Source organism: Alligator mississippiensis, chromosome 11, assembly GCF_030867095.1.
Source record: "Alligator mississippiensis isolate rAllMis1 chromosome 11, rAllMis1, whole genome shotgun sequence".
Classification (NCBI taxonomy): Eukaryota; Metazoa; Chordata; order Crocodylia; family Alligatoridae; genus Alligator; species Alligator mississippiensis.
The window spans coordinates 16325083-16347480 of record NC_081834.1 but is presented as its reverse complement, the minus strand read 5'-3'; the positions used below and the strand labels follow the sequence as shown (position 1 = coordinate 16347480).

At 42.6% G+C, this 22398-nt stretch overlaps 1 protein-coding gene across 2 annotated transcripts in view; it reads left to right on the top strand.

The window, feature by feature from the left end:
• The window catches only part of TMC3 (transmembrane channel like 3), a 38769-nt gene continuing 16371 nt past the window's right edge, over positions 1 to 22398 (top strand). Inside the window, exons 1-13 of one of the 2 annotated variants that reach the window (XM_006274033.4) lie at positions 1 to 1540; positions 2767 to 2910; positions 5135 to 5210; positions 8325 to 8406; positions 12349 to 12455; positions 13311 to 13400; positions 13495 to 13637; positions 15246 to 15393; positions 16688 to 16731; positions 17332 to 17479; positions 18661 to 18770; positions 18918 to 18996; positions 19504 to 19755. In XM_006274033.4, coding sequence (XP_006274095.2) covers positions 1440 to 1540; positions 2767 to 2910; positions 5135 to 5210; positions 8325 to 8406; positions 12349 to 12455; positions 13311 to 13400; positions 13495 to 13637; positions 15246 to 15393; positions 16688 to 16731; positions 17332 to 17479; positions 18661 to 18770; positions 18918 to 18996; positions 19504 to 19755 — 1524 coding nt within the window. In that variant the 5' untranslated portion in view covers positions 1 to 1439. Of the gene's footprint in view, positions 1541 to 2766; positions 2911 to 5134; positions 5211 to 8324; positions 8407 to 10776; positions 10828 to 12348; positions 12456 to 13310; positions 13401 to 13494; positions 13638 to 15245; positions 15394 to 16687; positions 16732 to 17331; positions 17480 to 18660; positions 18771 to 18917; positions 18997 to 19503; positions 19756 to 22398 lie in introns of those variants that run through there. The other variant, XM_059714621.1, reaches the window with a different exon arrangement.

Below are 22398 nucleotides of genomic sequence, written 5' to 3'. Positions count from 1 at the left end.
CCCCCCCCCCCCCAGTGCTTCATGCACCCCAGCATCGCAATATTCATGAGCCATGCTGGTACCTTGAGGCATATAGAAAAAAATTTTAAACTGTGTCTATGTCCAAATTGGCAAATCTTTCCAAATCTCTCCAAATTGATTCAGAGGGTTCCAATTCAATTCAGAGAGATTAAAGGGTCTCCTGATTCAATTTGCAGTCAGATTTGTCCGCTGAATCAGACCCAATCTCCGCCGAATTGAATCAGGGACTGAAGCTTCGTGCAGCCCTACTATGAACTTCTAGTGATTGGAGAGAGATATATCAGAGATACTATAATTACAGTTTAACAAATAGACAAAATAAACCTGTGGATTTTTGTGCAAGAGTGGGGAGAGATGGACTCTACTGTCCTCCCTGCCATTGGGGATGTCAGTGCAGCTGTTCTGCTGTCACTGGTGCAGCACAGGGGCTACTATCACAGCCACACTCACCTTTCTGTGTGCAGGGGAAGTCACACATAGCTGTCCTTCAACCACCATGCCCCTCTCCACTAGCGAGAACAGATCTGGACCATATTTGGAGATTTTCCTGCAAAACTTTCCTGAAATGCTGACAGGGGGAGAGAGAGTGTCTGGCAGCCATGTACCTATGTTTGGTCCAGGTGGCATCATCTACTTCAGGCAGCCAGCAAATTCATCCTGAGGTTTATCAGGCAACCCTGATCAGCCATCATCATCCTCCCTCAGCTGTCTCCATCAAATGGACTAAAGCCTTTCATGTTGGGACAATTCTTGCCCTTACCGGGTATGGTGGTGTGCTGGGTTTTTGCAGTCTGGAATCTAAAAGAAGAGGAGGACTCTATAAAAGACCAGACTGTTTTCATTTTGCTGGTGTTACACAGAGACTCATGTAGGACTCCAGAAGTCACATAGGAGAACTGGGTTAGTTTGCATCTGCCAGAAAGGCAATGACAATATTAAAAGCTCCAGTTTCCCCAGGATCTCAAGAAGAGGAAGTAGAAATCATGACAACATGGCCTGTGCATTTTGTTGCACGGGTGATGCACTGACATGGTGCTGGCCCTTTAAGAGATTAGTTTTCATACCTGTGAACTGGATTTAGGCTGTCCACCCACTATGTGACACTGGATTCTGTTTCTTATCAGTAGCAAGCAGCAAGGATGCCACAGTACTATATCTTGTGTACTGCCACTTTAAGACTATGCATGTGTTGCCAGGTTTCAGGTCTTTCCCACTGTTAGGAGCATCAGACGCAGGCAAGTGGTGGTCTGTTCCAGCAGGACTAGGGAGTCACTCTGTGCTCTCTCTTCCTAGTTTATAACATATTTACTGTTTAAGATACTTTTCCTGTGAGCTTAAGTCTTCCTTCCCGCATTTCTAAATTCCACCTGCTGCAAACCAAGGCAAGCGCAGCTACGGATATCACCACTGTGCTGACAATGAGTGGATCTGCTACCATGAAAACTACAAAGTCCTGCAAGAGGTACAAAAGTGTGAAGCGGCACTCCAGCATCTACACATACCAGGAGCCACCCCACAGGTGAGAGAGCATCTTCTGTTCCTCTTCAAATACAAACACAAAAACAATTTCTCTTGATCTTGCTGAAACATAGCATCTTGACTCAAGTCTTTCTGCTCTGATGTCTCCAAATAATAAGCAGGAATATGAGATGGAGAGGAAAGCTTTCAGTGTATTTTTCTTTTAAATTTTTTTTAACTCATGTTCCATACAGGGTCAAATACATTTCCATTGTAATTCCAGTGAGGTGATCTCAGGTTACAAGGGAATCCAAAGGTGTCCTGCTGTTGAGCAGAGCTGCAGAGAAGTTTTAGTGGGTGTCACTCCTGACAATCATAAAGGGGATGCAGTGAGGAAACTGGCCAACTTGATCATTAGTTATTGGCTTTGTTTTGTGTAAGTTTGCAGTTGTGTTTCTGCCGTTCTTAAAAGAAATCCTCAGTGCTGCAGGTTGCAGGCTCGCTCCCCTACAAGTACAAACACTGCTGTCCGCTCCCATTACACTATGCAGGATGTTTCAAACAAGGAGTGCAGAGCTCCTTAGCACAACACATGTACTAGCAATGCCAGAGAAAGATGATTTGATAATCAGCTGCAGAAACCAGTGTCTGGACATGTGAACCATTTCCAGTGATGTGCTACTCTCGGTGACCGAGGATCCCATAATTATTTCCTCCGTAGCCTGGCAAAAGATTGAAGGGCTAAAGTATTCCAGTGCTTTGTTTCCCTATTTGAACAAGGCAACATTTTATCATGATCACCAGTAAAGTAGAAAGCACTGCCACATGGCTAATACATTAGCAGTAAATGTTCTTGTTGAAAAATACACAGTTTGTTGAAAGGACAGTGCAGTGTTCCATGATGTGAGATGTGGGGAGCTAAAGAACTGGAATTCCTACTGCAGGTACGGATATGTTTCCAAAAACCTGACACTTGGTGCAAGCTGATATATTCCAAGACAAAAAAATAAAATGCTTTTCAGAAGTATTTTTATGAGCTGGAGGTAAAAAATCCACCTCTTGTCTGGCTAATCCAGGAGAAGCTGGGCAGGGAGGATGCCTCAGTACCAAGTAAAGATGATCATGGGAATCCTTTCTCCAGTTTGGTGGTGGAATTGCAGCCTGGGGCTCCCATGAGTCTTTGTAGCACACCCCTGCTATTCATATGCATCTCGATTCTCTATCATAGATCTGAATGGGAATAATTTATCTTGTGTTTGTTTCCCCCTGGGGTGCTGGCACGCTCAGTAACTCAGACGATGATAATGGTGATGAAAAGGTTGACAGCAAAGACCCAGAACAGATCTTCCAGAATATCCAGTTCCAGAAGGAGACCGTGGCAAACATCCGTTGTAGACCGTGGCCAATGAGACAGAAACTACGGGCACTCAGGTAATAGAGTTTTCATTAAAAGTTTTGATCCCTGTGGTTATCACTGTCATTTCAGCCCTTGTAAACTTTTAATCTAAATTAGATACGAGTATAGGAAGTATTTAACTGCTTGGGGATCATTTATAGTAGACCATGGAGCAAGATGGAGGTAGGAATTAGAGGATGAGGACTTCGCAAATTAGAGTGTTTAGAATTTTATTACAGCTCTTTTGCGCGTGTGTTCAATGTATGAAACAGGATGAAACTGATCCTGCAGTTACAGGAGACTGATGAAAATATTTTCATGTTGCATAAAACACTTATTTTAAGTCCCTTCATTTTTCCCACTTTTCAGTTTCAAAAATCATTTCCTACCAGTTCACCATATTAAGAGCCTGATGTAAAATCCATTGAAGTCCATGGGAATATTTCTATTGACTTAAGTGGACTGTGGACCGTGAATCGACCCCTCGTAGCTTTTCCCTTACCTAGCAGACAGCTGTACTGCGCTTCCTTGCCCAGAGTGCTTCGGGTCTCACACAACTCTTCATTCTTCATTAGCTTATCTTGGCTTCCAAATTTGGTATTTCTGAAACATTTTTTTTCTAAGCCATCTGGCACATTCAATCTTTAAACAATTCTTCTCTTCAGATTTTTGGGAAGGATTCTTGTGGTATCATAGTATGTACAGAGTGTGTTCTGTCAAAGATGCTCAGCATTCTTAACTCATGGTCTATGGAATAAAATTAATGTAACCCAAAAGGCTATATTTGAAAGTAATGATGTTTCAGGGGCTGCCAAGACAGATTTTGACCCTTTAATTTTAAATTATATATAAATAGAAATGAATAGAAGCATTTTTTTTATGGATGAAAGGGGTACATGTAGACTGGCAAAAGCATGACATATTGGATTATCCTGACAACATAGTTTAAAACCATGAGCAATATATTAATGTTCCCAAATTTGAAATGTGGTATAATAGTTCTTTTTTTTTCTTAATATCTGGCATTTAAATGACTAGGAAGTTCTGCTGCTTCTCAGGGAGACATTGCCTTGTTGTGGAAGGAAAGGAGAGACATCTTATGTCCATGAAGTGCAATTCTGTAGCTTGCAGCTAAACCTGAGTTGTTTTCTTGGCTGCATAAGTGCACTGCTTCTGTGCTAGTGCTATATATCTCCTGCTGAAGTCAGTAAGACTCCCATCAAGTATGTGCAAACCAGACCTTGTCCAATTATTAATCAACGGTTGTTTTAATGAACCTATATTTGGGATTGAACTTTCAGAACAAGAGCCAGTATCCAGATAAACTTGATGGTTTTTATGTTATGAGAATATTTAAGTGACATTATTGTAGAAAAAAATTGGAAATTAGTTAAAATGGCACAGGAAAAAAAATATATCTGGATTTCTAATTACAATGATCATCTTAAATTCCTGTTGGCCACTCCTGGCATCTGATCTCATAGTTCTTTCTCAAGCAAAATTCCCATTGATTTTAATGCGATAGCACAACTCTCATTTGCAGAAAATGGAACTTTGCCTGAGTAAGGGTTTGAGGCATGGGCAAAAAATTTGTAACAATATTTCACATCGCTTTACTTAGGGTATGTGTAGATGAAATGGGGGCCCTAAATTGAAGCAGTGGGTTTTTAAAAACACCACTTCAATTTAGGGCCCTTTCAACCCCTGTGTCATACACACACCCACTTACCTGCCTCTCTGGAGGTGGGAAGGGGAGGACGAGCTGCCGGCAGGCAAAACGGTCCCTGGGCTGTGGAGGGGGGGGGGGGGGGTGCTTCCCTGCATGGCAGCGGCAGCCCCTCCCCACCTGTGGCACCCACCCACAGGTGCCCAGGCTGCTGCCAGGCTGCCTGCATGGGCTTCCTGCAGAGCCCCTGAGCTGCACGGAGCCCGCTACTTCGCTCCACGGCTGCAGGGCAGCAAGTAAACCTCCTTGGAGGAGTTTTAGTTTACTGCCTCCCAAGTCATTGAAGTGCATTACACCACTGAATTTGCTACAGCAGCTGGAATTACTGTGCAATACACCACCAACGCATGCAAACACCAATATCATTAAAGCGGTGCAAAAGCATTTAACCCACTTTAAAGTGTTGTGCACACATGCCCCTCATTTTGTCTACACATGGCCTTAGTTAGCTGTCATCTGTGTGGAGTCACTGGAGTCCAGAATATATTATGTGGAATGGCTATGTGAAATGAAGGCTCTGTCTTCCTTTTCAGGCAAGCAAAAGAGATTGTGCTGAAGTATGAAGGGAGGCTCACCAGAACAAGAGGCTACCAAGCAGCTGGTGCTGAGGTATTTTTCCTTTTCATTAAAATGACAGATCTTTTGTATAACAGTTATTTGAAATTTTCCTTCACGGAAGTAGACATTTTCTATGCAACACTAATCCCCAGTTCAAGAATGATGGGGAGAAAAAAATTGCTAGAAGCTTCCTTTTCCTATTAAGAATTTAGTAATTACTTTTTTGCAGAGTAATTTAATGCATGAGGGATGGATCTTATTCCAGTAATGTGAATATATTTTCCTTCTCAAACAAATACTGGCAAGCATGTAGGGCTTCTACAGTCTACATGTGTATGTGTGCATGGTTGGCACAAGTTGAAGGAAATGAGTTTTGCCATTGGCCTCAGTAGAGCAGGATTTTCCCAGTCTAAAGAACTTGAGCATTCTTAGACATGAAACATCTGCTAAATTACAGTTTGGACTCAGAGACAAGAATTCTTGAGGGTGCTGTCTTTTATTGTACCCAGCTACATGGTTGAGTCAAGCTCTGGACAAGCTTAGACAAGCTTTCAGGTATCACGGTATCCTTCCTCAGGTCTCTGGGATGGAAACAGACACAGAAGAGCTAAGTAGCAGATGGAACAGAAGCTTGTATAAAATTCTGTATGTAAATAAAAACAGGATATAAGAAAAGTTATCAGGTAGCCAACAGGTAGGAGAGAGGTAGGAAAAATCTAATAATGGAAGAGCAAAATCATTCAGGAGGGTCATTATCATCTATGAAGGTTAGCGAGTATCAAATAGTGGACCATGAAATCATTGTCTATATTAAGTCCCTGATACTTACTGTCCAATAGGGCGAAGCTTCAGTCCCTGATTCAATTTGGCAGAGATTCAGCCCGATTTGGTGGCCGAATCTCCAAATCTGAATCAAATCAGGAGACCCTTTAATCTCTCCGAATCGAATCGGAAAGATTCGGTGATTCAAATATAGACACAGCTTCAAATGTTTTTCTACATACCTCTAGGTACCAGGCAGCTCGTGAATGCTGAGATGCTGGGGCAAATGGAGTGTCCCACAGAGGCGCAGGGGCTCCCCGTGCACTCAGCAGCAGACCAGGAAGTGGACCACAAGCACTTCCGATGCACTCCTGGGTCTGCTGGGGAGCCCCCCATGCCCTCCCAGCTTGGCAACTGGTACCCCCTGGGTCTCTGGGGACCCCCACAGCTGATGGCCGAGCCTGGGGGTGCACAGGGCAGGGGGACAGCGTGCTCAGCAGTGGACCAGGAAGAGGGCCGGAAGTAGTTCTGGTCCACTTCTGGGTTTGCCGCCAAGCACACAGGCCCTGCCGTCCCCCGCCCCCCCCCACACACACTCCTGTGGGATGCTTCATCCACCCCAGCATTACAGCATTCACAAGCCGTGCCTGGTACCTCGAGGTATGTAGGAAAAAACATTTAAACCTGTGTCTGTGGCTGAATCTCTGTTTCTCCGAATCAGTATCGAACGGATCTGGATTTGGCCTAATTGAATTGGGGACAGTTATCCAAATCAACAAATCAAATCACTGTCCTCAATTCAGGCCATATCCAAATCCAAATTGAAATATCTCATTTCACACACCCCTACTGTCCAGCAGTCTAATGAAATGTAGTTCCCAAGCTCTCCTTGGGAACAACATACAAGGAGACTTGGTTACTTGTATGTAACTGAAGTATTTGGTAAATTTATTTTGAGCATGACATTGTGCGGTTAGGTAGTTTGGCCTCCTCACTAATTGGTGTTCACTACTCTATATACATTTAAAACTGGTAAAACCAGGTTAGACAGATTTTTCCAAGCAGAATATGGAATGAGGGGACACTGGCAAGTCAAAAGACAAAGTAGAAGCATTGTATCATCAGAAAAGAGCATTCATTGAAAGCAAGATGCTTAATTAGCAATATCCAGGATCTGCCAGCCAAATAGAAAAAGAATTATCAACTGCTGGCAAACAGGACATAATATTCTCTTTTGATAATTAAACAAATCCAATTTAAGAAATAGTCTATCATGAATAAAATGAAAATCTCCATGTATGCTTGCCATTTAATTATGTGGTATAGCCAGGCTCTTGCCTACAAATATGTAAATAATCATTTGTTTTTATTCAGGTAATCAGTATGCAGGGATAGAAATGATAACTGTTATCACTGCTACTCCAGGCTTTTTCACGCTGACATCCATGTATAATTTATGCACCTACAGTGCTACCTGTAGAAGTTGCTTGATCCCTTTCTCAGCCTGATGAACTTTGCTTTCAAATTAAAGTAGCAGCTCTGGGTGCAGTTCATAGCATCTGTTAATTCTTTGCTTAATTAAAATTCTTCCAATTTGTGCAATAAAAACCTTGATAGGACTGTAAAAAATAATTAACATTACCCATGGAAATTGATGATGCATTTATTAAAATATAAGCTTGCTTCCAATTTGGTAATTAGACTGTGTGCAATTTAATGCTCAGATTGCCATTTATTAACATATAGTTTTTCCTCAAGTAACTAGATCTACCTTAACTTATATTTAATAATTATTACAGTACACATATATTATTATCATCCTGATACTAAACTAAATATGCAGAGAAATAGTAAATATAGCAGTCATCTTTTGTTACACAGAAGCAGGCATCATGAGGAAAGATCTATGAAATTATCCTGAATTACTTGATATTGTGCTTGAACAGGAGGAAATTTACAATAATATGTAAAATTACAGATGTTGCTATTCATTTCTGCTTTAAATGAGAAAAGACATATTTTATAATCTTTTGTAAGTAGCAGTTACCTGTATGCACTAATAGAATAATAGATGAGAGTTATATTTTTGTTTCAAGGACTTCCAAAATTTGGCATATATATGTGTGCCTGTGTGGTTTAGTGGTTATAATGTGCTTAGGAGTCACAAGTCCCATGTTCTGTTCCTATTTTTTCTGATTTACAATAAGTTTTTCAACCTTACCGTGACTTAATTTTCTGTGTCTTACCTACCTCACAGGAATTCAGTGAAATGTCATTAGTTATTGTTTATAACATGCCTTATGGCACAGGGTGAAGGATGCTATGCATAAGCAAAGTATTCTGACACATTAATGGTAGTTATTGTTTTATACAAATCTCCTATTTCTTTACTGTCTTCTTTAGCTCTGGAAGAAGTTTGTTCGGCTTGCATATAATTTTCTGGTGATTTTTGTTCCTTGGGAAATGAGAATAAAGAAAATAGAAAGTAAGTATGGAGACTCAGTGGCACTGAACAGTGCACTGCCTGCTTAAAATGCTAGGGGTTTGTGCCAAACTGGATGTTTTGAACTGATGAACTATAAAGTAGTCTTGTTAAAAAATCACCAGTGTTCATTAAAGTAGAGTTGTTGCCATGTTAACTTAGACAAAATAGTTTTCACTATTAATCTTAGTGATATTACAGTATAGTAAGTTTTATCATTTAAATGGGGCCAACTGTGTTGCTATAAAAATTGCATTGCAATGTCTGTTACAAAATAAATGTCTCATCAACATTTTCAGTGCACAGGACATACAGTACGGAAGCAGGCTCAAAGCCATCAGTCCAAGCCATTGAATTTCTGATGTGATTTAGAATAGCCTTTAATATGCTCTAAATTCTGTTGGCCAATCAGGTCATACATCCATTTATCACTGGCCCATCCGCAATGTGTCTTCTATGCTGGGGCTGGGAGCAGATGGCTTAGACCCAGCTGTGTAAGGGAAGTTCTCCTACCTCAAAGAATCCCCATCAGCTCTTTTGGAACCAAGAGTTAAACTTTTGCTTCATTGTAAAAGCTATTGAAAGCTAAGATCTAATCATGCCACATAAGAGCAGGTATTTTGATTTTTATAATTTCTATTAAGGGTAGTCAAAAATCTTGAACTTTAAACAAAATCTGGAAATAATTTTATGATGAACCTTGTGTATAGGGCTGATTTCATAACACTTCCAGACTGGTGGAAGCTGCAGTGGGGAGAGGTGCAAGGGTTAGAAAATTCTGGATGGGCCCTGTGGCTCTTCCCCCTCAGCACCTGCGCTCTGTCACCGTGCGTATACACAGTAGATAACACGCATCATCTTTGGAGCAGGATTAGCAATGCTAACGTGTCCCGGTACAGCTGATCTGCTTCACTGGTATTTATCTATGTTGCTGGGGACTGCTGTCCTGACCCAGGGCACTCATTTGCAAGTGAAGGAAGCCATAGGGGTCCCACGTGTATATCAGACTGCTGCACCCTAGGTTGGGGTGTGTGTAAGCAGGCAAACCCCTGCTTTATATTGCCATGTCCTGAAACCATAGGGCTCCTCTGCTTGCAGTTGCACACCCAACTCGTGGCACAGCAGTGAGTACACAGGAGTATATATGGCAGTGAGATACACAGTAAGGCTGTGTGAAGCTTCGGGTGCTGATCCAATTCAGAGGAGATTCAGCCCGATTCAGCGGCCAAATCTCTGAATCCAAATAGAATCAGGAAACCAATAAAAAGGTCTGAATTGATTCGAAGCTCTCTGATTTGATTTGGAAAAGATTTGGAGAGCTTCAGAGATTTGGGCAGTTTTCACTCACTGCTGTAGGGAGCTGGACCCAGACGCCATGCTGATAAGTAGGGGGCGGGGGAGGGGGGACTGGAGGAGTGGGGAGGGGACCATGGGGGGACCCCCACCGGGCCCCACACCCTTCCTGCTCTCCCAGCCCCTTGAGTGCCCCCCATCCCCTGCCCACTTGCCCAGCCCCACCCCATGGCTATCCTGCCTGGCCCCAGCTCCCGGCTCTTTAAAAAAGAAAAGAAAAAAATCCCCCACCCACTGGCTGCTGCCAGGTGGTGGGAAGGCAATCCCCCGCTACCTCCCTCTGTCCCATACTGCATGGGGGGCTCTGCCATGAGCCCCCTGACCCCCGCCCACTCTCCCAAACCCCCCCATGGCTGCCCCATCTGGCCCCAGCTCAGAACCAGGGTTCTTTAAAAAAAAAAAAAAAAAAAAAAAGCCCCCACTCACTGGCTGCTGCAGTGGCCTTGGGGCTTCTGGGGGGCTCATGGCAGAGTCCCTCCACGGCACGAGGCAGTGGGGGGCAGTTGGGATCACCCTCCCCACCTGGCAGAAGCTGGGGAGTTCGGGGGGGGGGTTTGTTTTGGTTTTTTTAAGGAGCTGGGAGCTGGGGCTGGGTGGGGCAGCCATGGAGGGGGGCTGGGAGAGTGGGCGGGGGTCAGGGAGCTTCTGGCAGAGCCCCCCACACAGTGGGGGGCAGTGGGAATCGTGTGTGTGTATCCCCCCCGGCCTGGCAGGAGCCGGTGACTCAAGAACTTTTTTTTTTTTTTTTAAGGAGCCGGGAGCTGGGTCTGGGCAGGGTCTGGGCAGGGCAGCCATTGATGGGGCTGGGAGAGCGGGCAAGGGATGGGGCCTGTCCAATTCAGAGATTCAGCATATTCAGCAGTGGCCAAACTCCGAATCGGACTTGGCCGAATTGATTTGGGACAGTGATTTGAATTGTTGAATCGAATCACTGTCCCCTGAATCGGCCAAATCCGAATCTGAACTAAATACTAGCCATTTCGCACAGGCCTAATACACAGCTATATACATTTCCTGCAGGGTATATCCATGATGCTTATCTGAAAGAGGACGCTCCTACACTGATTTGAGGTACAGCAGCATGAAGTGGCAGGCCCCACCCCCGTTTGCAGATGCACTGCCCTGATACGGGTGCCGTGAGAATTCCCCCTTAAGAGTGTTTCTGAGGTGTGCAATAGGGCTGTGTGAAGCTTCAGTCCCTGATTCGATTCGGTGGAGATTTGGCCCGATTTAGTGGCCAAATCTCTGAATCCAAATCGAATTAGAGGTCCCTTTAATCTCTCCAAATTGAATCAGAAGACTGAATGTATTCAGAGAGATTCAGAAAGATTCAGCAATTCAGACATAGACACAGCTTTAAATGTTTTTTCTACGTACCTCGAGGTACCGTGCGGCTCATGAATGCTGTGATGCTGGGGCAAATGGAGAGTCCCACAGGAGCATGGGGGGATCCCCAGCATGCTCAGCAGCAGACCCAGAAGTGGACCAGAAGCACTTATGGGTTCACCAGAGAGCACACTGGGGGGCCCCCCTGTGTCCGCCCCCCCTGGCTCAGTGACTGGTGCCTCCTGGATCTGGGGGAGCACCCGGGGTCCCTCCATGGCCGATCACTGAGCCAGGAGGGTGTGGGTGGGGGCAGGCCCAGTGCATTCCCGGGCAGACCCAGAAGTGGACCGGAAATACTTCCGGTTCATTTCCGGGTTCATTGCCGAGCATATGGGGGGCCTCCCGACACTCCACCTGCCCCAGCATCGCAGCATTCATGAGCTGTACCTCATACCTTGAGGTATGTAGAAAAAGCATTTAAAGCTGTGTCTATGGCCAAATCGCTGATTCTCTGAATCAGCGTCAAATCTCCAGATTCGGATTCGGCCGAATCGAATTGGGGCAGTGATCCGAATCAACTAATCACTGTCCCCGATTTGGGTTGAATCTGAATCCAAATCAAATAGGGCCCATTTCACACACCCCTAGTGTGCAATAAGCAAACAGGCATCCTCCTCTGTAAGATATCATTATCTGTGTCTACGTTTGGTCATAGCGGTATTTTTGGACCCCTGGACTGTGACAAAGGGCTAGGGTGTCTGTTTGCTCACAATGTGGGCTGTGGTAAAAAATTTTGTCTGCTCGTACCCTGTGAGAGAGAGAATGCTAGAATAATCAGACCTGCGGTCTGACCTAGTAAATAGCAAGTCTTATGTTCTTATATTTTGCAGAACAAAATAATTTGGATAAATTATGAAAAGGTTTCTTAGAACAATAGATGAAATGTAACTATTAGTAGTTGTGTGTATGTTTCAGTTCAAGTTTCCGTAAGAACAGAAAAAGAAAACGGTGTATATAACATGAATGAGGAAGATTTCTATGATCATAATCACTTTCTTTGTAAATATTGTTGGTAATTTTTTTAAACCACTGTATCTCAGATTATCATACAGCATCCCATTTATGATGTAACATTTCCTACTCAAGATGTGCATTACACAATTGGAATCATTACTGTTTTTTAATTGCCAAGTAACACTTCATAAATAAGACAACTGGCTCTTGGTAGGCTTCATTGCTGAAATAACTATTTTTCTGTGCCTTAAGGTCATTTTGGATCTGGAGTTGCCTCCTACTTCATCTTTCTGAGATGGCTATTTGGAATCAATATTGTGCTTACCATAATGACAGGAGCATTTGTAGTCTTACCAGAGGTAATCACATATCTAATATCTTTAGAAAGCTCTTATTGTAGGATTTCCCTTCCTGAATTAAAGACATGTTATGCTCAAAGGTATAGATGGCTTTTTAATATACAGTTTAAGGAAAATTTACAATACTTGCACTATTAGGTATTTTTCTGCCACTTATGTATCAGATGTCATTTTACCAAGAGAGTAAGTGCTGATGTGTTTATTGGGAGGGAGGGCAGGAGGGAGGAGGAGCAGAGGGTGGCAAATTAAAGAAATGGCTCCTTTAATCCCTGTAACTAAGTCCCACTCTGATATTTGGAGCATTAGAGCCTGGTATTCAGACAGTCTGGGCACACAGATCTCTCACTGATGCTTCAGCTGGCACAAGTACATTTAGTCCTTAGGTGGTGTTATAAAATTTAAACAATCAGAATGTGTCAGGTGGAAAATACAAAAACAAAACAGTATTCTCCAATTTTTTTTCTGGGGCTTCTTTTGGCAGAAATAACCCAGGATGAAGGAGTGGATAGTTTAGATCTATCCAAATGTTCATAGTTTGGGTAAATAAACTATATGGCTGATACATTTTACCCAGCTCTGGCATGTGTCCATAGACCTGGACTGAAAAACTAAACTCTACAGGTTAAATTCTACCCTCAGAGATACAAGCTCCAACAACCAAGGGCTTTGCTAGATGCTGGATGCAGAATTTCTCCCTGTATTTTTAGTTTTAAAAAATTGAGAGAGGAGCAGGATTAATGATGCTACCACTCTGGCACTCAGTTCTTTGGAGCTTCTTGGGCTCTGCTGTACAGATAGTGTGATAAAATTGCCTTTGTTTCATACGTTTTTAAAAGAGGTTACCTTTCTTACCAGCTCCTGGCGGGAGTGCCCTTCGGCAACAAGACCATTCCCACGGAACAGCTGGCAACAGCACAGGACCTGGACACCATCTGGTCTCTGGGGGCAAGTCCAACACACGCTTTGTTACTGTGTTACCAACGTAAATTCTTCAGGCTGGATGTTAATGCCAGTTCCTCACTGTATGCTGTCTTTACAGGGTTACCTCCAGTACTCTGTCTTGTTTTATGGCTACTATGGCCGGGACAGGAAGATCGGGAAAGCTGGGTATCGGCTGCCCCTGGCCTATTTCCTGGTTGGAATGGCAGTGTTTGCTTATAGCTTCATCATTCTATTAAAGAAGTAATGTTCCCCTTTTATTGGTATTTACTTACAGCTATGTATTCAACCCAGCTGAACTGGTATATTATTTCCTTCCCCTTCTGTTTATTTCTGTAGTTCCTGTAGTTTATTCATACCTCTGGTATCAGAGGAGCAGATTAGTCTTAGAGACTGCGGCCAGAATGGGGGTTCAGATCTCCTGAGCTCTGATTCCAGCTTGTTCTTGAACTTACCATCCTTTACCTCTCTCTTCAGTTTCCCACTCTATAAAATGAAGGGAACAGCTCACAGCCCCAGAGAGTGGGGTGAAGATTATGTACTCATGTTTGTATTCATGATTATGTATTAGGGGTATGCAAAATGGGCCATATTTGATTTGGATTCAGATTCGGTCCGAATCGGGGACAGTGATTTGATTCATTGATTTGGATCACTGTCCTGATTCGATTCGGCCGCATCCAAATCTGAAGATTCGATGCTGATTCAGAGAATCAACACAAACAACATTCTCCACATTGCTGGAACTGATACAATTCATCGCATTCAAAAGCAGTTTTATTTCCTTTGCTGTTTAGGAGGCAAGACTGGAAATTGCATACGGGACAGAGGGAGCCCGCCAATGCTGACCATAAATCTAGGACTGTGCAGCAATTAGTGTGGAGCAAGGTCACTTTATCCTTTCTCCATTCAGTTTATTTTCCCTTCAGGATAACTGTGTATCTGATACATTGCAGTGCAGGCTGATTATTAGGTGACCCATAATAGCTGTGTCAGCTTCAAAATTGATTACACCCTTTTCATTTGTTTTCATTTGATCTGTTATTTTAGATCAGTGGTGGCCAGTATTTTTGTCATTGGTCACCATCGTGATTACACTTTTGGGTTCTAGACAAGGTCTGCTTTTCTTTGCCTTCAAAAAGTACTCCATTAAGGCATTGACTCTGCCCAGTTGTTATGGTCTTTCTAATATTTTTATTAGGTGAAACATATAAGCCTCTTGATTAAGCCATGCCAGGTGCATATAGTAACGTGCTATACAACACATCTATGAAATAATACCTGATTGTATTTCTATGGCTTGTATTGATGGGGCATAGGTAATGTACACAGATATGGACTAATCATCCAGACAGAAAGAATAAACTAAAGGAAGCATTCAAATTCCCTATCACTTCACTGAGACTCGAACCAGCTATTTGCTAGACAGAAAAATTGACACAGGATCATCACAGATTTACCGGACTGACTTAAGATCATAAAAGCAATGATGACAAGGCAGTTTTCCTCTAGGAAAAGGAAAGGTAACATAGAGACTTATGACACCATTTACTAGTGAAAGGGGTAGGAAGGTCAGTCCTTAAGCCTGAAGTGCCGTATTCATCACATATAAAGATTGCACATTTCTATATAGTGCCTCAACTGTGACCTGGAAAGTGCAGAGATAAAATTTCACTCCTGCCGCTTACTCTGTTCTTAGCCCCTCTACTTCAAACTCCCTGTAATGATACCAATTACTATGAATGTTGATGGTATTTTGTGCTGTGGGCATGTACAGACTGTGAACTGAGACCACAAATGTATTTTACATAAAGCATTTATAAAAATGAAAGTTCCTTATTCTTTTTCCAGAATGGCAAAGAACTCCAGAATGAGTCTGGCAAGCGCCTCTGATGAAAATTACACTTTTTGCTGGAGAGTGTTCTGCGCTTGGGACTATTTAATAGGAAATCCTGAGGCTGCAGAAAGCAAAGCAGCTGCCATAGTTAATAGCATCAGGGTAAGTAGCGAGCCCCTGGAAAAAAAAAGCTGTTTTAGGTCCATTGAATTGTGAAATAGCTGACTGGTTTTTTCACCTGTTCTATTACATGTTGTTTCTTTTCTGTTTTCTTCACATATTAATTTCTGGTACTAATTGTGCCTAGTAAGGGGGTGACATACAGTTTCATATAGCAGTGTTATGCACTTCTTCTATGTGCCCAGTTTTTAACATCAGTTATGGTTAAAGGGTATGATATATAAATTAGAGGCTCACATCACCTTCTCAAGTGACATTTTTTCTTTCCATTTCATTTATTGTGGTTGTCCAGTGGCACCATCATATTTTTATCATGCACTGTTTAATCCCCACTATCGCACATGTGACTTGTATTTAGAAACCTGGAGATAAATTAATTCCTGGTTTAACACAGGGCCTAGAGCCAGGATCCCTTTAACATCCCAATAATCTGCATTCATTTTATGCTTGTGTTCACCAGAAATTGCCCAGACACATTTTACAAGGGTATTGACAATAAAAGCAAAGTTAAACATAAGCCTCTTCTGCTTAGATTTTAAAAACAAATGCATCTCGTTTATTGTCCATAAGTAAGTGGTTCCATAAACTTGGTGTGTGTCATCACTAAAAGCCCTTGGTCCAAATGACTCCATATTAGGTCTAGAACAAACCAATAAATTGTGTGATTTTTATCTCAAACGATCACTAGGTGTGACTGATGGTGATGGTGTTATTTTATATTACCCACATGCTTATGCTGCAAGCTTCACAGAAAACACACATTGTGTCCTTCCCCTGAACAGTTTCTAATCCAAGGCTCCTATCGTATCTTAAGATCAGTGTGGGCCCCTGGGTACAGTTCTGTTGAAGCAAGTGAGACAGCGCACAAGTCCACATTAGCATGGAGTTGGGACCTAAACCATAAACATTTCAGGCAAGGGAAAATGAATATATGCCAAGAAAGAGAGAGGACAAGCATTTATTAATATGTCCTTGCTTTCCAAAAATGCTCTTCTCTACATAAATCCACAGCACACAGTATTATCAATAAGTAATGGAGCAGCACAGAAGAGAGTATCTGTCTGCTTTACTTAATGAGAGAAGCAGAATTTCTCATCTTTTACTGGACACAATACACACATACACGCATGCACGTTTTTTTCCTGAGCCTCTACTTCTACAAGATTTCTTAGAAAGGCGCAGTATATGCTTGCTTTTAACTGTATAGGTTTTTTATAAAAAAGATTCATTTTGCTGTTGTATGCTACTAAAATGGTAATGCTGTGTTTCTTTCAAGGAAGCTATTTTGGAAGAGCAGGAAAAGAAGAAAAGCAAAAACCTGTATGTATAGCTTACTGGGGATATGTTCCAAACCACTGGTTAAAATGTAGTTAACAGTGCCAGTTTGCTTGTTTTACAACCTTTATGGCTGTGTCCCCACGTGCAGGCACATGTGGTTTGTGGTGCCAGAAACCACATGTGTGGAATGCTAAAATATGCCTCCCACTGCAAATTTGAAGCATAGGGGCAACATTTGCTACCAGGATTTCCCAGTTGCAACAAAAACCCAAAAAAACCCCAGGGGGAAAAAGCGGAGCAGAGCATGGAAAAATAGCATGTGCCAGAAAAAATGGAGGCTTGGTCCTCCAATGGGACACTCTGGCTGCTGACTAGAATGTCTCTACTGCTCCATTTGTGCCTCTGCCGCTCCAGCATGCTAGGAACTGGGAAGAGCTGGGCCTACGCAGTTTGCCCGAAGTGGGACAGTGTGTCCCACAACAAAGCGCATGTGCAGGGGCATGCACTGTGGCACAAAGTAGTGGCACAAATCTGTGCCGCTACGATTTGTGCCACTGCAAGCACATGCAGCCTGCACGTTCAGAGAAGGCTGGTTCTGCAAGGCAGACCATCTGTAGTTTTTGCTGTGTGACTTTTTTCCAGGGCAGTGACAATAAGCTTAAGGATTATTGCAAACATCCTTGTGCTGCTTTCCCTCGCTGGGAGTATCTACATTATTTACTTTGTGGTGGATCGATCCCAAAAGCTAGAACGTACCAAAAAGGAACTGACACTCTGGGAAAAAAATGAGGTATGGTGTGTCAACTGCTTTTTTACTCTTCTTAGAAGCAGGTGGAGTGTCTGTGACTGTCCATTCAGGTTAGAGTTCTGTGTTTGGCAAGGACTTCACAGTTCTTTTGGGTGATGACCATTCATTGTTGATTTGCTGATGTTCATCTGTAATATCATGCCAGATCCTTTCTGTCTGCCCCTTGGTGGTTAAAGAGAGGCTATAGGCCTCAGTTAGCCAATCAGTGGGACTACTAATGGGAATAAAGCAAAGCACATGCAGAGCACCTATAGGATCAAAACCTTAGAGGAGAGCCATGAAGGAAGTGTGCATCTCCCTCAATCCATGAAGAATGGATTCAGAAGTGCTTTTTGTACCCTCCTGATTCACTGGGGCTTTAGGGATAGGTCAAGGATATGGTGATAGATTTGGGTGGGAATCAGAGTGGAACTACAGTTTCATAGGATCCCCTGTGACATCATCATCATCATCAGGGAGAGTTTCCCACTGGGCACTGTCAGAATAGGGCTGCGGCAGTTTTTCAGTGCACAGGGACTTGGCTCTTACAATCCCTGGTGCCCCCATCCACCCTCCCATGCATGTGAACTAAGACTTTGACCCATGCATGTTTCCCTTTGGGAGCTATGACTGGGAACTGTGATAAGGAAAAGCAGATGGTATGGAGAGAATCACACAGTAAGATTAGAGCAGGATATTGTCTTTGGGAGTCTTATATGTAAAAGTCTTTCTTGCAATTATAAAAATTAGAAATTCATTGTGTGTGTGTGTGTGTGTGTGTAACAGGAAATGTTCCTTAGCAATACTCCATATAGGTAACTCTGTATCACAAATGCATATAACAACTCTTGTCTGTAACACACTTAAAAGTAGAATTTTCTGAGGCAAGTGGTCAACACTGAGTATGTGCAATGTATAGGTTGCCTGCCAAAGGATTTGAAAGTATCTGAATCCCTAGACTGGGGTGAAGGATACTTGCCTGTAGCAGGGCCACATCTGGTTCTTGGATGATTCAAACTGATTTGGACCTGATCTGGCTAGTTTGACCTGGGACACAAAACATTTTCCTTAAAAAAAAAAAAAAAAAAAAAAGTCTCTTCAAGGCTTCAGTCAGTGACAAACGGATTCCACAAGTCCCCAAGAAAACCTTCTCAAAAACTGCATGAACATTGTCTTTTCCATAGGTGAGTGTTGTTGTTTCGCTAATTACTATGCTTGCGCCCTCTGCATTTGAACTTGTGGCAGCGCTGGAGATGTATCACCCTCGGACCACTCTTCGCTTTCAGCTTGCCAGGTACGATCAGTTTTCAGACAATCAGTTTGAAAACAGTGTGGAGTGTGGGGAAGGGAGCAGAGGGGTGAACTGATTTTCAGGTTTGATTTTAGTCAATGTAGAATTTATATCCAATATCATCATGAAAATCATTCTTGTCATTATCAGGGTTCTTGTTTTATATCTGGGGAACCTTTACAGTTTAATCATTGCTCTGTTGGATAAAGTGGATAGCATGAGCATTGCTGTAAGTATTCTTATGTGTTATATCAGTTGTAAAACTTGTTAACTTTAAAGATATAGTTCTTGTATTTATTGTACCTTATTTAAAATCAGATATAAGCTTTGTTACAAACCAAACTACACCTGTTGAAAATGGTGGAATTGCAATTTGAAGATGAGTAGTGATGTCTATTTACTACTCTTTGTACGTAGGAAAGTCAAAATTATTTGCTTGCTGATAGACACAGCTGGTCAGTTCATTGGTTAATTATTTTAGCACCATAAACTACATTTTTAGATTAAATCATTTCAGCTCAGATCAATGTGGTGTCTACAAAACAGGGTGGCTGTTCTCATTTGTAAATGTAAAGCCAGCAACTGAGTGGCCAACCATTTACTTTGTGTATTTAAAGTACATGTCTGAGTATATTAAAATGGGTGCCAGTGAAATATTGCAGATGTAGAATCAGATACTGCAACTAAAAACTTAGCTGTTAAACACATGGATTAAACTACTGTTCCATTCTTTCAGGAATTTGAAGCTAACAGCAGTGCAAGTTACTGGATACCTTCCACCACTACTTTAATCACCAAAAAACTTTTCCAAGAAAACTTATCTACAATGGTCCCTGATATAAATGGCAGTAGAAACAGCACGTTCAGTTTGGAAGACAGTCGCACTCCAAACTATGCAACACCAGTCACACCACTTAACCAGACAGTTTCCTATGCCTATAACACTCATAATAATCCAAATCAGTGCTGGGAAACATATGTCGGTCAAGTAAGTCCTTCCCCCCTCTTCACTTCTTTCCTACAAAGAAAAATAAATCAGATGAAATGTTTGGCTTCACTACTGCCAGATTAAAAATAGTCTGGTGCCATATTTCCTTCAAAAGTCTTTGTACAGCCCAGAATTTTAGTGAATATCACAGTCCTATAACAAGTAATTCCTATTGGCTTTGACAGAAAGAGACTCATTTTTAGCTTGGCTGAGAGAATGATTTGCCTTTGTTATGGAAGAGCCTAACCTGTATGTTGAGTTCAAAGTCCAGATGTTGTACCCAAATCCACACCCAAATGTGGGGGGCAAAATGGGAGAATGGTGGCTCTCTTCTTCAGGGAGGCGATCATTGAGAACAGAAGAGAAGAGTGAATCTCCTTGTCCTCAGAGTTGCAACACCTGCAGCCCTGGGTGATGATCAGGCAGAGACACTGCATGGGAATTTCTTGTGTGATCTTGAGAGCCCTGTTGGATACATGAGATTTAGCTGGATCTGGAATACTTATACAAAGAATCTCGCAGAAAATCCCTTGTCATCCTTTTCATTTTTTTACTTAAAGATGTTAACTTTAGGCCTCACATACTTGTTGTTCAGTCCCATGGCAGTTTGAGAGATCCTACCTTATCACAGGAGCTAGCATTCATACAGGGCCACAGGGGGCATTTGGGAATAGGTCAGGAAGGGAGGAAGCAGAACGGGGAGTAGCACTGATCTGGAGACGGCCACACAGAAGAACAGTTCGTAGAGAATCTCTGTGCCCAAAGTAACGTGAGGAAGGAGGTGTTTCTCTTGGATCTTGTCTAGGCTGCTCTGGGTTGTGCTAGAAGATGGTTTGTCTCCAGCCAGGTTGAAGAGCATTGTGGTGGTAAGGTGGTGTCTCCCACAGCCCTAGTCCAGGATCTGCACTGAGCATTCATACTTAGAAGATCTGGTCCGTGAGCTGGTAACATTGTTAAAGTCTTGTGTCTTAGGCTGAGAAACCAAGCACCATATAGCCAGGAGACTGGGAATATGTTGTAGCTGGAATGTGTTGCAGCTGGTACTGTGTGAAAACTTTGCAACAAATCATCTCATAGTGAAATTTTGTATATTTTTATTTTGAGCTGTAGAGCTTTCCATTCAACAAACTGCAGTAGAGGCCAGCTCTGCCCCAATCACAATTTTGTGCAGGGGATGGGTAGAGATAAGGGTCTGACTATCCACCACCCAGGCCTCCCAAAGTCCTGTCTAGCTACACAGCTAGGAGGAAACCTCATCCCCGGTTTCCTGTTGCCACCTTGCCTCTCACTGGGGCAGGAGAAGACCATATAGAGGAGATTACATTATGAGAGAATGTGCTGCTGCACGAGAGACACAGAGGGCCAAAAACCTGAATTCAGGACACAGATAAGCCCAAAGTCTGGCTACACTCACCTTGGAGTGCATGCAAGTGTTGGCTGCTACCTAAATGGAAGAAAGTGCCCTAAAATGTGAGAAAGGGACAGAAGCTGATGAAACAGTTTGGACTCTGCTCACGGAGTATGAGCTTCTTTACAAAGCACTGAACTTATTCCATTATACTCACATTGACTTTCTTTCAATGATACTTGAGTTTCCTTTGTTGGGACCATGCATTGAAGCTATTTTTGGGTGAATTCCTGGCATCACAAAGGCTGTAGGAGGGCCCTTCACCCAAGACAGAAAGAGGAAAGATTTGAAGCAAGCTGCCATAGAGAAAGACCTCCACTGTGAAAACCTAGAATGGCTGCACTTTCATAAGTGATGGTGACTACAGATTAAAATGGACACTTGATAAACATTTTTTCACAGCTACAGTATTCAAGATTTAATATTTTTGTAATTTTTTCAGGAAAACAATCTTCTGAACATGCAAAATTGTGTGTGGAGAGGGATAATGTGAAAATTTATCTGAAATTTTTCTCTAAGTATTTTCTGTCATTTATCACAGTCTATTATGTAGTCCCAGATGTGTATATTGTTTTTCATTAACTTTGGCAGTGTATCTGTTGTTGTACAAATGTCATGTGCATTAAGAGTTGAAGGCTCAAATTTGCACTGGCAGGCCCCTGGAACTGTAGAGAATGGAGTTGACTTCAGTGGGACTCCAGCCAGACTCCAAGAAGCAGCCCAGATAGATCCAAATGCAAGATGAAGACCCAGGCCAATCACAGGATTGTGCATGTGCACATTGTACCATGTCTCGGCACTTCTCATTCACAGTGTCCTTGCAAGCTGGAAGAGAATTAGATAATGTACTGCAGAGACACTCTTCTTTTCAAACACCTGACAGTTCACAAGAATGAAGTTAGCTGGGAGAGGGAAGAGATAGTGCTCTGTTTTCATGTGTATGGCTACAGAAAACCCACCGTCTCAAGAGGATGGTTGTTGGTGGATTGCCCAAATGAGATTTGGATTGGGATTTGAATATCAGTTACAGCAGGCAATGGGAGAGTTCCTGTTCCCCTGAGCACTGCTGGGAGTAACAAGGAATAATGGCCACAAGTTGAATGAGAGTAGATTCAGGCTAGATATCAGGAGGCACTACTTCACAGTCAGGGCGGCTATGATCTGGAACCAACTTCCAAGGGAAGTGGTGCTCACTCCTACCCTGGGGGGTCTTCAAAAGGAGGCTGGATAATCAC